Source organism: Typopeltis vanoorti, chromosome 19 (assembly GCF_054136105.1).
Source record: "Typopeltis vanoorti isolate ZY-2024b chromosome 19, IOZ_Tvanoo_1.0, whole genome shotgun sequence".
NCBI lineage: Eukaryota > Metazoa > Arthropoda > Arachnida > Uropygi > Thelyphonidae > Typopeltis > Typopeltis vanoorti.
The window spans coordinates 110,458,393-110,476,336 of NC_143567.1; the positions used below are offsets into that span (position 1 = coordinate 110,458,393).

Sequence of the window (17,944 nt, forward strand, 5' to 3'; positions counted from 1 at the left end):
ACTTAAAGAATGTGAACATTTTGGCAGACAAGTCGTTGTTCATATAACTGAAATGCTCTTTTTTCTTATTTCAAAGAAATGGAGAGGGGAAAAAAAGATAAACAGTAGAACGGTCACAAAATGAATTTTATTTTGTAGGCTGTTGTGAACAGCAGAATTCATACTTCAATTTATTCTTTCTTTTTCTTTTCCAAGATTTAGTTATTTTACAAAAGCTAAATATTACCAACAGAAACAGAATCTTTAGGAATCATCCTGGAACGATGTCATGATGCTGTTATTGGGAAGAAGGGATGTGGGAGGAAATAGCAGAGAGAGAGAGAAGAATATCTAGAGTGAACTCGTATAAGAAAGACTCTTATCTTAGAAATATTTCAAATGTTTGCAATCAGAAAAGTGGCGCTGCAAAGCACATTTGGTTGCCCACCGTAAGCTGAAGCGATTTCATACCTACTGCTATTCCTACTACTACTATAGCATATACTTCTACAGCATATTTTAGAATACTCGAATTTTGCGATCTTTTATCGGTTAGTGTTTTCACTTTTGATGCCTTTCTGTTATTTCTCATTGCTTTGTTGCACAGAGAAAAAAAATAGTATGAAGATTGGTATGTATGTATGTATGTGGTATGTGTAGTATGAAAAATAGTATCGGTAGTTGCTTGAACCGTCGGGAGTTATCCTTTGTTTTAATTACTGTCTAATTTTGCGAATCACGAACTAAATTTTACGCTTTCTTGCGTGTATAATATCACTTGTGCTGAAGCTTATCTTATCAAAGAAAAAATGTGAGGTTCAACTACGTAAAAGTAAATGAGTCAGCCAGCATTGGAAAGTTTTTTTGCATTATTAGCTAAGTTTATCTGTTCAAATCTCTAGGTAACGTTTACCTTTTAAAAATTAATAATTGATTAAAAGTAATTTGTAAATTGCTGAATGTGAACAAACCCTGCTATTAATTTGTGAATGCAGTTAAAATTATGATCAGTGAATATCACCGTTGAGAGCATGCGCGATCGAGCCATTCAAAGTATTAATGAGCCGTTTCCAACTGATTTATATTTTTTCATTTAATATTTCAGTTTTATTCGTTTTTTTAAATATATTAAAAAAGAGTTTTTAAAAGAAATATTATTTTTATCAATGAAATTCTATAATTATTGAATTGGAAAAAAAAAAAACATAAATTTCCCTGAATGTTTCGAAAGCAAAAAAGTTCATGTAATTTGATTTAAAAATTGTTTTCTTTAAAAATGTGTAATATTTTTGTGAAGGAGGGCCCATTACTTCCGAAATAAACTGTGACATCATTTAGGATGTTTCTCTAAGATTCTTATTTTTATAATTTTCTTTGCGTAGGGACAGCGAGAGCTACAAATGCTCAGATACATACGGAACTTAAATAAATTCGTTTTTTTAAGAATAATGAACATTTTGGCATAAGACAGAATTCGTTTTCCTTTTCCAAATAAGCTTCGGTGTCTCAATGTTTTGTATTGATTGATGAATGCTGTATATGTTATGCATTTATCCACTGACTGTACCTCAGATTGTTTCGTTTCGCAGTATTACATGTATTTGGTTGTTTCATGGATTCTCTGTGATATAATAACGAAAGTTGAACAAAATACTGTAGTTCTATATATTACTAATGAAGTTTAAGTTATGTACGGATATCTCTTTCAATGAACAATGGATGAAGTTTACAGATGTCACACATTCCAATGTCTTGCCCCATATCACGTGTTTTGTTTCATTGTCCACACCTGGGTTTGCTCAACAGTAATTTGTTGGGTGGATGAGAAGTGGCCTTAACATGTGCCGCCTGTGTCTTGTACATGGTGTCGTCGTTAATAAAAGCATCTCAAGACTCTTTGCTGGCTTGTGTTTTCTATGCTTACAACACACACACACACACACACACACACACACACACACACACACACACACACACACACACACACACACACACACACACACACACACACACACACACACACACACACACACACACACACACACACACAAGGAGTGCCAAGGCTGATCCAGATTACTTTTTATAAAGGAGGAGGAAGATGACAAAGCATGAATGGGGGGAGAGGGGAAACTAATAACTACTCATTCGGATTTTAGAATTCAGAATTTACTTCAGTTTTATACTGATATCATTTACTTCAAAATTTTAAATTGCATTATATATTTAAAAATTAGGCGTAGGATTCGCATGTCATTGATATATTTTAAGATATATTTTAATCGAGGCACATCCACAAATTATGGAACACTTTGACGAGGAAGTCAGGAAACGGACACGGGATTTAAAAATCCAAAAAAACATGACGTAAATTGTATACTTCCAGATTTCATGTGTAGTCTTCAGATTGCTGAAATATCGCCTCTTTCGTCAATAAATCATTAATAATAAATTATTATACATAGTAGTTATATATTATGACATCACTTTTGAGCAAGCCGAATTTCTTGTTGCCATGGAAACTCCATATTCCCGTCCTAATCAAAGAGTCTCAAATGGAATACATTAACCAACCAAAATAAAGAAAATTAGCTTATTACATACATAGATATCCACTGTACTACTATTAAATAGCATACCAGTTTTAATAAGAAATATTTACTTTACAACATGGTTTCTAAATAGTCACTTGAGAATTTCCATGTCACTAAACCAGTAGAAGAAAGATTTAGATTCGACTCTAATCTCTAACTAGTGGAATTTATTCTTAGCTTTTTTTTTCATTACATGTTTGAATATTTTAAAACAGCAATTTTATATAGATCTTATCCACTTGTTTAGTGTACGGTAATTAGTGTTTTTAGCGTCAACCTGTGTCATATTATTAAATATTTTTGTCGATAAACAAGAAACGTTAAATAACGCTTTATTTGACGTTGACATGGCGTCTTAGTTTTATGCTGAATATTTGAAATAAATTTATTGTTGGATTTATTTACGAATGATTTAATTTCTTGCGTTTAAGTGTTAAAATGTTTATATTAATACTATAACTTGTGTAAGTCGCGAAAAGTCAAATAAGTTGAAACTCTAGTCTAGAGATCAAAAATGAAACTGCTTCAAGCCACTTCGGGACTCCAGTAAGAAGAGCGGTGGTCTCACACTGAACGATGGAAAGGGGGCGTTCTGTACACTCGGCCAATTAGGTCTGCTATGCTTATACTGAGAAATATTAGTAGTGCCAGATTTCTTTGTCACGTATAGAAATGATCCTGGATTATCGTAAAAAGTACCTTTTGCAAAGCATTCTTATAATGAGATCATTTGATGACATTTTGGATTGCGTTCTATGGTCAGCTTATTGACTGTCATTTGTGACGTTTCATCATTTATTATCATTTTATTCAATATTTCCGTGTTTTGTTCTGTTTCTGAAGCAGAGCTTCCAAATTATCTATTCCATGGCCTGCCCACGTACCAATTAAATTATTGTAAGCTTACACCGTTTCGTGTTTCGTGCTATGCTGCACCTGAAACTAAAATTGAGATGACAAATTTTAGTGACGATCCTCAGCACCAAATTTCATTAACATCCGCTCATCTGGTAGTTGTTAGATTCAAACAGACTAATGGGTAAAATAAATCCGATGATGCTCGTTTTGCAAACTGCACTGCTGAAAATTCAATAATGATAGTTGTGGAGAGCGTTTCTTTGCTAGCATCAATGACATTTCATAAAATGCAACTACAATATCCATTATTTCTCTAGACCAGTGTTTCCCAAACTTTTTCCACTTGTTTACCTCTTTTAAACTCATTTCTATAAATTGTACCCCTTGTTTTTAAAATAGCTGTTTTTAAATACTGACATTTATTGTTCCATAACTAACGTTTTGCATTTTGTTTACATTACTTATCTTTCTGTCATTACTGATTATTTTTCGTGTATCCCTGAACGGCCCAGCACGCCCCCCCCCGTGGGTACGCGTTATTGACTCTTATTAGTTCAGTTATTGACTGAGTATAAGTGCGTTATATTAAGATAGACAGTGAACAAAAGTGTCAGTATTTAAAAACAAGGGGTACAATTTATAGAAATGGGTTTAAAAGGGATACACAAGTGGAAAAAGGTTGGGAACCACTGCAACTCTAGACCATCGTGTCTTTTTTTTCGTTTCGCAAAATGTGTTAACGTCTGTTAACATCGGTCTGTCCGTCTATATGTGTTTCATATTCCTAGTTATATTCCTACATTCGGAAGGAATGCACGTGCAGATTTTAAATCTGGTATTTCGGATCTTCACTTAAATTTAGTTAGTATACTTTCAAGTTTGGTTTAAATCAGAATGTTTTTACTGACCCAATTTAGAAAAATCATTCGAAATACGAAAACTATTATTACAAATGACTAAATATTTAGTAATGAGACTCATTTTCCATTGAATGCTATTATGAGTCGCATCTTTTTTTTTATTATTATCTCAAGTGAATTCATTTATTCATTTTTACGTTATTATTTCTTGATATGTATTCTTGGGGGTGGGGGGGTAGGATACTCTGACAGTATTATGTACATTGTTTACATTATTACTAACGTCCTATCTTTCTCCAAACTAGCTGTTTTCTGCCAGAACTGTAATACCATCGGATCTAATGTTAACGACATTCAAAATCCCTCAAATCCAACCCGTCAAAACAGCTCACTAGCCAACGTTCATACTGTGAGGAAGCCCCATAGCCATAGAAATCATTTGCGAAACAAATTTGAGAGACTAGCAATCAAACTACATAGATGAAGAGACCTCAATTAACATAAATAAAACATGGATGGATGTTTAAGATACTCTATACCACCATATGCGTTCTATACGGACTACAAATGGAACGGATTACAATCGCTGCAGCATAAAAGACCAAAAACTTATTTTAGGAATAAAGAGGAGATGCGGCCCTTAGAATAACAGAACACAAAATATTGAAAGTTTAAGTATGTAATTGTATTAAAACACTCAATCTCTAACTAACTACTACTTTACATATGAATAGGACGGAGCCAGCACCTGAGATTTAATATACCAGACATAATCAACAAGCTGCTATTCGATAATAGTTGAAATCTATACAGAGCTTTAACAGGGTGTTGTTTTTCTCTCTCTCTCTCTCTCTCTCTCTCTCTCTCTATCTCTATCTCTCGGTCTAATGCTAACACAAAGATAAAAGCACCTGCTGTTCAAAGCAACATGGAAGCATTCCTTTCATATTACGCCAACACAATACGAACTGATTAATGCGCACGTGTGTGGATGCGTGTTCCGTTGCGCAGTGCTGAACCAGAAATATGTGCACATAAACAGGTACATAAACAGGTAAGCCATTAAGCCCAAGCTCTCCAAAATCATCTTCTCATTGCATTAACATAAGCTTCAAAAATATCTCTAAAACATTACCAAGGAGAACATGAAATAAATGCATTGCAAATTTAAATAAATACATAAATAAAATCGAATTTTTTTTAAGATTTCGCCTAGTTAAACTCGCTAATGCATCTTAAGAAATCAAACTAATCAAACACTACGAATCAAATTAAAAATATTCATAGTAAAAAATCATAGTAATCAATGCAACAAGTGGAATAAATAAAATATGCAGCTGGTTAGATATTAATCGTTGTAAAGGGAAACATTAGCATTGACTCATTGATATTTATTGTACATTATGTAAATAAGTCTTAATTATTGTTCATAAACATACCGTTCTGAATAACAGAAAAAATATTCAGTTTCTTCTATGTTTCGCCTGCAACATTTATTTCTCATTCATACTTTTGTGAGTTCGTAAGAAGTAGTTTTCCATTTTAAATGTCATGCACGAAAAAAAAAATCTCTACGCAGATCAGCTTTGCTGCTTCTACTGTTTTGGTTCGCAATTGGGTCAGATGTATAACGTACAAACAAACATTGAAAGGAGCTTTAAGAGTAAATAGTTCTTGTCCGTTATTAAAGATATTTTCAATATAGTTACTATATTTGCTTTTTGTTGTTTTTTTTTCAGTCAAATAAAAATTAGCTGCGATAAAATGCTGGTAAATCTTTATTCGGCTTTGTAGTAAAACCTCTTTCTCGATGTAGTACAGGTAGTGGGCGTTTTCTCCCGAGGTTAGCGAATGTAATAATAGCCTTCACCTTCCGTGGCCATGTGTGCGTAACAATGTAACTGTTCATGGAAGCGTACGAAGCGATATTATTCGATCTGCTTTTCGCTGACGAACCTGCCAAGGAAAATTCTAAGTGAGCCATAAAGAGCCAACGCAGTGCTTGCTGTGTTGCTAGACTGACAACGATGAATCTTCCTTCCGTCTTATCTGTTTTCGTACGCGGCAATAATCAGCAATGCCATGACACATGCTTGTCATCCATTTGGCTTATTATCGATCGTCAAGAGAGAGAGAATTCCGTGAAAACTGCAGCCACTTCGTGTAGGGTTGCTGGCTGTGGATTAGACGTTTGTTCTCTTTACGCAGTCTCGGAGAATGGCGTCTTATGAGAAGGTCATGTCGTACGTCTCGGAAAAGAAAATCGGCCAGCTGCTCGAAGGCCTGATGGCCGCCCTCATGTACGACCGCCCAGACGATCACGTGGAGTACCTTTTGGAATGCCTTCGCTATGTGCGGGAGGAGGAAATCGCCGACTTTAAGTGGAATACCTTCATCAACAGATCACGTGCTCTTTCTGCGCACCGTTTCTCTTCCAATCTGTGCGCCCAGCGGGGAGCCGATCAACAGTCTCAGCAGGGTCAATCTGTAGAAGGCTGCAGCAAATTTGGATGTTCCCAACCTGTCAGAATGATCCACGTAATAATCTTCGTTATTAATGGAACGCCAGATCGAGTTAAAAAACTCTGCCAAAACGTCAGTCGCAGTTCTTCTGATGTGATCCACATAAGCATTGGTCAGTTGCTTCAATCTCTAGCCACTGTAGTTGGCATGTCAGACGTTTCCCAACTCCCCTCCTGTTCTGCAGTGGACGTCGTGAAGAACGAATTATCCCTTCACAAGTTCTCACCTGTTACCTTAATGACTGGCTTTCCCCGTAATCTGGAAGACATCATTGAATTTGAATCCCGAGGAGACGCAACACCGAATTACGTAATAGCAATGAAAAGCGATCACACAGCATGGAACGAGGAATCGCCTAATATTTCCGATAGTGCACGCAGTCTTTTAAGTGTCGTTGATTACTATAAACAACGGGAACTTCTGGAAGTAATTGATGATACCAGCTCTGAAGACCCGAGTCAAATTTTCTCTCAGATGCAAACTGCTGTCAGCAGCATCGTCACAAGAGCTGCTCCGGCTCATGCTCTTCTAGACAGCGACGAATTCGTTGACATCACACCTCTCCGAGATTCCGGGATCCCTGTTATTAGTATCATCGGCGGACCATACTCTGGGAAGAGTACCCTGTGCGCAAGACTCGTCAAAGAGTACCGCATCGTTCACTTGATTCCCGAAGACCTCGTAGATCAAGAGATGTGTTCAGATTCAGAGAGAGGAAAACGTTTGAAGAGTATGACAGAGATCTCATCAGATGTTATCATAGATCTTTTCAAGAGGACAATGGTCGACTGGTTACCATCGGCACGCGGATTTGTACTCGATGGCTTCCCTCGTAAGGGGAATGACGACGAGAAGTTCGAAGAAGCGGTGGTGGAGTTTTCCATTATTATAGTCCTCCAGGTATCTTCAGAGAAAGCAAAAGAGAGAATCGAGGAACAACGCATTTTTTCTTTACGAAATAAATCCGAAGAAGAAGAAGAAGAAAACCTCCAAGGGAAGCTGGACTCGTTCCAGAAATATGCCGAGAATTTAAGGGGCACTTTTCAAACCAAATTGCATTTTCTATCCGCTGATGGTTCTCCTGAAGAAGTATTTCAGGCATGTAAAGAAGTCCTTGAGCAGGTTCTTGCTTTGGAGCCAACTCGTACTCCATAAAGCTGTGCTTTTTGCATGCTGAGGGAAATCAAGGTGAGAAGCATTGAAATTAAATTAAGCGATTCTTTTAGACTTTGGCTAAATAAACATTGCTTGCAGACAGAAGACATACAAAAGTAGCTGATGAGAATAAACCTGCCTTTTGGCACAGTTGCTGCCTCTTCGCAATAACGTAAAGTAAATGGGAAGTGTTAAGAGGGTAATAGTTTGCCGCGTTGGTTTCTGTATTTTCCTTTAATCTTACTCTCCAGCTGGATTTGGTGCCCATTTGGAAATTTCATACTTGCACGCGCCACCAGACGAAATGCTCTGAAGATTGATTACATTTTATGAAACGTACATACCACTAGCTCCTCTTAAACTTGGCTTCCTCCGAGGACGAGATGTTAGGTTGAGTGTTTTTATGTAATTGATCATTATTTAAAAAATAATGACCCATGAAATACTTAATTAACGCTAAGTTAGAGCGAAATACATAATATTTCTTTTATTTCTTTATTATTATTATTATTATTATTTAGTAATTGTAAAATTAATCTTACAAAGAACTCTGTTTAGCTGAAATTTTGGATGCATCTCGCGAAAATCTTTTAAGGTGTGGTCTTGTGCGAGACTTTAAACGAGAGGTCGTGTGTCAAGCGGTAGGTTGCGTGGGCGTTTCAAATCTGGGACACGTTGCTTGCAAAACTAATAGAAATAAACGCTTGCGTGTGGTAATTTTTCTCGCTGTTCGCGAACTATGAAGTATTACATCGTGCTTAAAAACAGCATTGGATTCCTCATGTAAAACGTGGCTATCTTAACAGCGTTATTGGACAAATACAAAATGTAATCATTCAGGCCTGTTTAATAAACTCCCCCCCCACCACCACCACCACCATCACCACCACCACGTCACATAGAAAAATACGCTAAAGAAAATCGAGTAGAGAAATTTTTTTTTGTAACATACAGTATATGCTTATTATACACATGGGAATCTTCATAAAATAATGTTGATCAATTAACGTTAATATAAAGTTAATCTAATAAGTAATGATTATAATCAAACCAAATTCTGTTCTATCACAACAAAATATTACGCACACAAATTCTACCTCAATTTCGTCATCGTGGGGAGGTTTTTTATTTATTTATTTAAAGGAAGATGGCTTACAATTGCAGCCGCGTTTGCATTTTAGCCGTTGAGATTCTTCTTGTCCTATAATTCTGATCCCACCTTTCCTGTAATATTTTCTTCCCATTCATAGTAGTAGTAGTAGTAGGCGCCGTCATGCTTTTAGCGACTATTTATTTATTTATTCGTTTGGAGTTTCCTCCCTTTTCTCCCCCATCTCTACTGGGGCGAGTTGAGGCCTCTCATGGAGAGTTAAGTATTTATGACTGTAGATCCGTGTGTGTTCACGGGGCAGGTTTGCCTGCTTGCGGGATGAAAAACCTCACATAAACTGGCGGAAAAAACCCTGCTGTCCACGCCCAAGACCGGCTAACTTGGCTATAGCTGAGGAAGATCCTTAAGCTCCTCACGTCGTCGACGCGAATCGAACCTAGGACACTCCTTCCTTAGGCATATGGTTGCGAAGCGTATAGACACTAGGCTAACCGCGCGGACTTTAGCGACTATAAAAGTTTGTTACAGGAAGGAAAAAGGAGAAATCTCAGATATCTTTATATTAGTTTAAGCGAAGAGCTCGAAATCATAATAATAGTAACTTTCATAATATTGAGTTAATAGAGACAGTAAAACTCATCCTAAATAACTTCCTAATAATATCCGAGGAACTTCCTAGCAAAAATTGTCAACGTGCGTAATGACCCTTCATTCCTCACTGGTTGACTAATTTCATAAATAGAATGCGCGTACCAAAATAAAAATTATTTATGCACTTTGTTCATATGAGAACATTTAGAGTATTTTTACCATCTCATTTCGATATATATGTGCGTGTGTGTGTGGCCTAAACGTATTTATGACACCAAGGTCAAAGATGATCTGAGTTGTCTCTTGCAATTAAGCAACCACCACCAACATCATCATCATCCAATTACGCCTACGTGATTCAGAAAATAAGTATCCTGAGCAAATCCTTCATCATTAGAAATTCCCAAAAGTGTAGAAAAAAATTGAAGAAAGTGAAAAATAAATTCAGTCCATTTTATCATCAAGTACTTCTTGGTGGTGAATGTTTTCCATGCGTGGCAAAAGCCAATTCGAGCCACCATCTTAATTAGGAATATGGTGGCTCGAGTTTATAATAAATTCGAGAAGAGACTAAGAGACTGAGAGACTAAGAGAACTTATTTTATGTCATTTTTCATCATCATTTTAATAAAACCTCACAGAAATATATTGTGAACAATAATAAAACGTGTTATTCATGCCCGGGGCCGTCACAAGTTCTTCCTCTTCCTTTTTCTTCCGACGACCTTGGAAAGAATCCCATTCATATTAAAGTTATCCTGCCATAATCGTTCTTCCTTTACTCGCTACATGACGAGTAAAATGAAGTCCGACTGAGATATCTTCAGGTGGAGATGCTGCAGAGAGAGAGAGAGAGAGAGAGAGAGAGAGAGAGAGAGAGAGAGAGAGAGAGAGAGAGAGAGAGAGAGAGAGAGAGAGAGAGAGAGAGATGTGACTGTGACAGAGAACGATGCGTGAAAAGTCTTCTCATATCAGTCTCTGTGGGTATAGCATGGAGTATCCTAAGCTTCAATATGAATACTGATAGTGGATGAGATTTCCTGTGTTACGAGAGGGTGCAAGAGAATTGCATTGCCTCTTATCAGACAGTTCAATTTAGTCTCAGCTTTGATAACGTAAAAAGGGAGCGAAAAGAGGACTAACTAATCATGTTTCAAATGTTGAAAGCCTAGACAAGGTAGGAAATCATAGACTAATGAACATCACAGTAGTGATGGATATCGTATTTGAAAAGTTGATGAAGAGAACTATTCAGAAACGTGTAATTGTGAATAAGATACTTAGTGTGTTGGGAGTGTTGGAGGCAGCACTACTTTGTGAAGAGCGGGTTAGATAAAGGAAACAGGTGTATTATATCCAGGATACTGCTGGACTTTGCAAAAGCACTTCGTAGGATACCACACCGACCTTTGCTTAAATGGAGCTAATGGGTATGTCATACGTATCATGTGCATATACATGATACGTATGACGTATCAGAATCCAAGATGAAGGTCGATGACAACTCGTACGCGCACAGCTCTGTACTCCGTCCATTGCTATGTAATTTGTACATTAATGATATTGAGAATACTTTTGACAAGAAATATATCCAGTTATCTGCTGAAGTTGGTAAACTGTTGATGATGCAGAGGGTCTTGTCAGATGATTCGAATCAACTGTAGTAGGAACAGTAATCATCACTAGGAACAGTAGTAAGTAATAGTAATAATAACTGTTCAGTCCCTTCGCATTAGTTACCATTCGCATCTAAGCACAGACGCAAAATTGTGAACGGCAGCATTAGTTTGTTTTCTTTTAAGGGGGCGTGTAATTTGTAAACGCTACAGTTTCCATTTATAATAAATTTCAGCTTCAAAACTTTTGCTCATTTTAAACCGCTATCAATGTGTCATATTCGCTGAATAATAAATTTTATTGAACCTTATTCTTAAATAACTAATGCTTATTGTATTTGTATATGAAAAAAAGGAGCACTCAGAAATAGGACGAATCCGCTGAAAACGGCTCTGACACGGTTAGCTGAATGTTCGTCACCTCCTTCAAAAAAGTTCTTCAACTTTAAAAAATGAATAAGCTAACATTAAACAGTTAACTTCATTTAATGAAACAATCACAGTTTCAAACGTATTTTCTTTCAAAACTACCTCCAAGTTATTCTGTGCCCTTCGTTCCCATACCAGAAATACTTAATCAGTGAGTTATTTCAGTCAGTTTTTGCTGCGTATTATTAATGCTATTGGCAGAGTATTCTTCCAGTTGACAATCAAAACGACGTAATTACTGCATTCTACATAAATAATTACAATTTTATTCATCAACAGTCTCTATATATACATCAAGTTTCTATCAACAAGAGAAAATATGAATTTTTGAAGTGTTCTTGTAATTGTAATTTCACAATAGATTGAATAAAAAATACTGAATTCAATTGTTGCCCTGTTTCTTTTCGCGAAGCTCGCAAATATTTGAAAATAGTGAAGGCTAGACAACTATTATTCTGCTATTCATGCATCTGCTCTCCTTTTTTTCCTGACTTCAGATATGCATCCTAATGAACTTCTTTTCTATGTATGTCTGCACGCAATGAACATTCATTAATGAATGAGCATGCGCAGATGTCTAGTTGGCTATCTTCTGGGGTGCTATTTAGTTGTTGCGCACGTATAATAAGATTTACAAGATAAATAAAAATAAAAAGACATACAACAAAGCAAAAATTTATGGACATATTAATTACTTCAGAACTAATTATAAAAAAATTGAACATTATTTGTTGTTTTTTCTTATTAGCGCCTGTTTAGGAATGACCAGAGAATCGTATTTAAGTGAGTTAGGAACTCATTTATTTCTGACAGATCCCGGATAAAAATGAAATAAAAAGAACAGGTAGTTATTGCTTTAAACATCAATTTCCCGATACATTTCAAAGACGTGTTTATATGTGCTAAATTATTTTATTAAATTTAAATTAATTTAATTAATTTAAATTATTGACAAGAAATAGCACGCATGTTTAGAAACATACTTCCCTACTATCAGCAAAACAAGTTCGTACATGCAGTAAATTCACGTTTACTCACGGAGAAAACAAACGTTTCATTACAACATGCCACTTAAATAAGTGGAGATTTTTCTGTAGTTATTTCAAAATTTCAAGTTTAGATATACAAAAATGTGTTGACAAAATTTAGGGAAAAGATTTTTTTTTGAGTATTTGTTCATCCAGATATCTTCGCAGTGGTTCAGGGCACGTGAGTATATGAAATATTTTTGAAAGTGAAGTGATTACCGTTATGATTCCAGCAGAATAAAATAAAGTTTTTAAAAGAATCAAAGTTGAGCAGCTTTCAGAGGTGAAGTGTACATTCAAATATACAAATATTATTTTTTAAAAAATGAGGGTTTAAAAACAAGAATCAAACCTGAGACTCATAGGCATATTCTGAAAAGAAACATTGGGAGGGAGATTCTGTAAAGTATTCTGTAAATGAATGCATCACGCAAAACTGATGCCACTAATTTCTTTACAAAATAAAATAATACGCATTTTAACCAATAGTGAAAGAGAGCATGAGTTGGTCAGTGGAAGTGCCATGGGTATCTATAGCGCTAGACTATCCAAAGAAAAACCTAAGTTCAATTTTAGTCACCGACTAGATGAACTTTTTCCTAAAACGTTTATTCGAGCGGTTCCCGAGTTAGTCGATCTCTGGCACAGGCAGGTAGGTTTTGTCTCCCGGAAACTCGAGTTTTTCGTTCTGTAAACTCAATAAAATCGATCTAAGAACCCACAGTATTTCAGACAATAAACATTGTTAGGATTATAGACCACGAAATGACGACACTTGGCAACCACTTCCCTTCACCGGATTTCGTTTATAATTAGTAATTGTCTTGGGCAAACTATCTCTGATTAGTTACTGGTGGAGATTGAGCTGCTCCTCAGTCTTCAAACTTAGATAGGCTGACTAAAACGGATTAGCAGATTTATTTTATTTTATTTTATTTATTATAAATAGCGAGACAATACAATGAACTCCCAATACACTCCATTATGTGTTTTACCACTTAGACAATTATATCTCCTAGATACTACTGCTTTCTTAAAATATGCTTTCCAATATGTAAACAGACAGAAAGCTTGCTTGGAAAAAAGTTTGAAATGTGTAATCCCAAATGTGCAGAAGAAATATTGCATAAATCTTATCCATTTGGCTCCAAAAATCTTTCCAAGTCTAACTCTCTTAATAAAAAGTGAAGATAACCTAAATAAATACTAGTAGAAACCTGATCACAACGCTTAAAATTTCAAGAATATTGATATTTTGTTCAGAATAAGTGTATAAGGGAGAAATTAACCAATGCCAAAATAGTCAATTAATGATATGTATTTCTCTTACTTTAGGTATATATATATATATATATATATATATATATATATATATATATATATATATATATATATATATACAGGGTGTTCGGGATAAATTTGATATATTTATAATTAATTATATTTTTCCGTAAGTTACATGTATTAACACACACTTCTCTTCATTTAAAAGTTTGGACCCTTCTTCATTCATATACAAGATGTCAGAAAGGATGGATAGCTGGAACCCACCTGAATCATGGAAGAGAATAACTTGTATCATGATGATTCGTGCCCGCCATCAAAATAAGGATATTACGACTGCTGCCCAATGCTCCCTGAATACAGTAAAAACAATCAGGCATGAACTAGAGACTTGCAATGGTGACTACGAGGATGTAGCAAGAAGAAAGATCCCTAGCAGACGATCTGATTGCGTTCGTACAGCAGAATTCCTCGCAAATCTGCAGGAACAGGTGTTGAAGAACCCTGGCATTGGAATTCGGGCTTTGTTCGTGGAGTTGCTAACTGTAGTCAAGCCCTGGATAACAAGGGTAGCCAATGGTAGGCCGTATGTATGGCAGCAGGATTCGGCCCCTTGCCACACCTCTGGGAAAAGTCAAAAATGGTTGTTCTGAAAATTTCTACGACTTCACCAGTCCAAATGTTTGGCCTCCAAACTCCCCAGACCTTAACCCCATGGATTATTTTGTATGGGGCGCAGTTGAAAAAGACACCAATCGCACTTCCAGTAATACAAAAGCCCAGTTAATGGATAAAATTAAAACAGTTTTTGCGGCCCTTCCCAGGGAGACTGTAGCATCAGCTTGTTCGAGGTTCCGAAGCAGAATTGAAGCTGTGATCGATGCTAATGGTGGTTATTTTGAGTAAATCTTGTTGATAGTATTGTAATTAACTCTGCCTGTAATGTTTTTTTGTCAATTCATTAAATTTAATAGATAGAAAGAAGATTTTCTTTTTCCTTACGAAACTGTCAAATTTATCCCGAACACCCTGTATATATATATATATATATATATATATATAGGCAGTCCCTATATATCGGGAACTATCGGGGACTGCCTATATATATATAGGCAGTCCCCGAATTACGTAAATTTGACTTTCCTAAATTTTCAGATCTACAAAAATTATCCTGAAAGGAATGAAAAAAATTCGAATTATGAAACTTTCATTAATATGAGTACATTACTCGCACGCTACATACACAACGATCGTCCTCAAGGCAGACAGCTTGTGCGCGCCTTCTTTACTATTGAACACGAAGGACATGCTGTGTGTTGCATGATTGAACAAGCAGTAGAGTACAAGCATGATCGGAAAAAGGGAACCCATGCGTAAACTCACCAATATCGATCAAAATGAAAATGATAAAGAAAACAAAACAAATATCTAGTACTTATCTGATAATTATCTGTTAAAAAATATTCTGTACTAGATGTATAACATGCCTTACCACATACTTAGAAGTTCCTGAAATGTATTTTTGTGATCTGACAGGATGAAAAACTTCTTTACCATAAAGAAGGGGGAGACCAGACTTCTTGGGGGAGACTAGACTCCCACCAGGCGGGTCCCTTGGGTGGAGGATGAGGGAAGCCCGAACGGGTTGCTCCGAATAAAGAATAAGGAGCCGTGGACCAAAGGGTGTGTCAGAGGAAAGGCAAGCCGGCCGCACTAAAATGCAAAAAACTTCCATGGATTACACGATTACTGGGAATACATCTCGCACTACCGTGTACGGGGTAGCTGATGCGCCAACACGAGCCTCACATAGTGTTGGTGAGAAATCTATGTGGTCAGCAAAATGTGATAAGTATATAGCTACTGTAAATATCAGATCTCTATGCAAAGCAGGAAAGCTTCAAATTCTACAAGAGAATCTGAAAAGGATAAAGTGGGATATCATAGGAATCTCAGGAACTCACTGGACAGGAGAAGGATGCTTAAACATACCAGAGGGCAAATTATTCTATTCAGGAAGAAGAGACAATGTACAGAGAGAAGGAGTTGCAATCCTAATAAAACAAAATCTTACTGCAAGTATAACAGATATCAAGCCTATCTCATCCAGAATAATAGGAATTAGACTTAAAGCCAAAGAAAAAGGAATACACATTTACAACGTTAAGATTGGAACTTCCAGAGAAGAGCTAAAAGATGTAATGGGGAAATTTGGAATTGGAACCGAAAATGAACTGGGAGAAACTATGCTCAATTTATGTACAGAAAACAACCTTGTCATCTCAAACACAATGTTTTACCATAGACCTAGTTTAAATACACCTGGACCTCACCAGATAGAAAATACGAAATTGTATAGATTATATCCTAATTAGAAGCAAGAACGCTCCAAAACCTAGATCTGGATACAGACAATGAACTCCTCTCTGCAACAATGCGGATAAAATTCAAAGTGAACTATAAAAGAAATAGAATTAATAAACTCCACGTGGAAAAGTTAAAAAATAACCAAATAAGATTAAACTACATTAGGAAAATTGAAGAAATAAATAGGACTCAAACAGATGAAACTGAAAACCTTTGGAAAAGTTATTACTCCCTCGGCGAGGGAAACGTTAGGAATTTATGAGACTCAATAATAAATGGATAACATCTGAAATATTAGAAAAATGTGAAGAAAAAAGAAAACAAAAAACAAAAATAAACAGAAATACTTCAGAAGAAAACAAGAAGAAATAAAACAACTCAAAAATGAAATTGATAAACTCTGCAGACAGGCTAAAGGAAACTGGCTAAACAAAAAAGCAGAAAAATGCAATGAGGCATATAAACACCATAACTCAAAAATATTACATAACACAATTAAAGAAATTACAAAAAACTTTTCGCCACTACCGCTAACAATGATCAACCATCAGGGCGAAGAAACGGGAAATTCAAATGCGATAAAGGAAATATGGATGGAACACTAGCAAGAAACCTTTAAGAATGAAAGCAATAACTACCTAATAACAAAGCCCCACACTAACTCAAGACATGACACCTTAATGATCCTTCCATCGGAAGTGGAGAATGCTCTAAAGCAAATGAAATCTGACAAAGCACCAGGGATAGACTAAATCCCATCAGAACTCTGGAAAGAAGGAAAGCAAACAACTTTAATATTCCTTACCACACTTTTCAACAATTCATTAAAACAGGAGAAATACTAGAAGATTGGAGAACAGGAACTATCATACCAATTTAAACTTGGACACTCAAGAAGACAGAAATAGGAAAATTGGAGGTTTTCGATATGAAATGTCTCAGAAAAATAAATAAAACAAAATGGACAGAAAAGAAAACAAATGAAACTGTAATACAAGACTTAAAATATATAGACTCATTAATCTAAATGATCAAAAGAACACAACTTCACTGGTGCGGACATGTCGAGAGAATGCCATCAAAAAAAAAAAACTACCCAACCTTGCTCTGTATGCAAGAATAAAAGAAAAAAAAAAAGGCAGACCAAGAACTAAATGGATAACAACAATAAAGGTCAACTCTGGATTACAAACATACAGACAGCTCATCAGCCACGCAAGAAACCGAGACTCCTGGAGGTTGTTGTGGAAACATGGAAACTCTACCCGTTCCCGACGGAAGAGGACAGTACGTAAGTAAGTAAGTAAGACCACCTGTGTTGCCGAAGTTGTGATTAATGATACTGTCGATATATGTAAATTGCTTTACTTGTTCAAGTATATGATTTTCTAAGTTTATTGAAAATTTTCCTATCTCTTCCTCTTTTCATTGTTTTAGTTTTGCTTACATTGATTTTCATTCCAAGAGTTTGCACTCTTCAATTAAAATTTTATTGTGTTTTCGAATTGTGCTCAAGATTCTGTTATGGTCGATATTCGTGCCACTTATTTGT

At 35.9% G+C, this 17,944-nt stretch overlaps 2 protein-coding genes across 2 annotated transcripts; both read left to right on the forward strand.

Annotated features, from left to right (window-relative positions):
• The first annotated feature begins 6,505 nt into the window (after positions 1-6,505).
• LOC150096437 (adenylate kinase isoenzyme 5-like) lies at positions 6,506-7,966 on the forward strand. Its single transcript, XM_090409066.1, has one exon. It carries the CDS (start codon positions 6,506-6,508, stop codon positions 7,964-7,966), a length of 1,461 nt encoding a protein of 486 aa, XP_090265192.1.
• A 7,777-nt stretch (positions 7,967-15,743) lies between these two features.
• On the forward strand, positions 15,744-16,400 carry LOC150096438 (protein CFDP2-like). Its single transcript, XM_090409067.1, has one exon. It carries the CDS (start codon positions 15,744-15,746, stop codon positions 16,398-16,400), a length of 657 nt encoding a protein of 218 aa, XP_090265193.1.
• The last annotated feature ends 1,544 nt before the right edge of the window (positions 16,401-17,944 follow it).

Bases quoted from the DNA above. Each gene is read 5' to 3' on its own strand.
- LOC150096438 (XM_090409067.1), top strand. From the start codon at position 15,744: ATGCAAAAAACTTCCATGGATTACACGATTACTGGGAATACATCTCGC.
- LOC150096437 (XM_090409066.1), top strand. From the start codon at position 6,506: ATGGCGTCTTATGAGAAGGTCATGTCGTACGTCTCGGAAAAGAAAATC.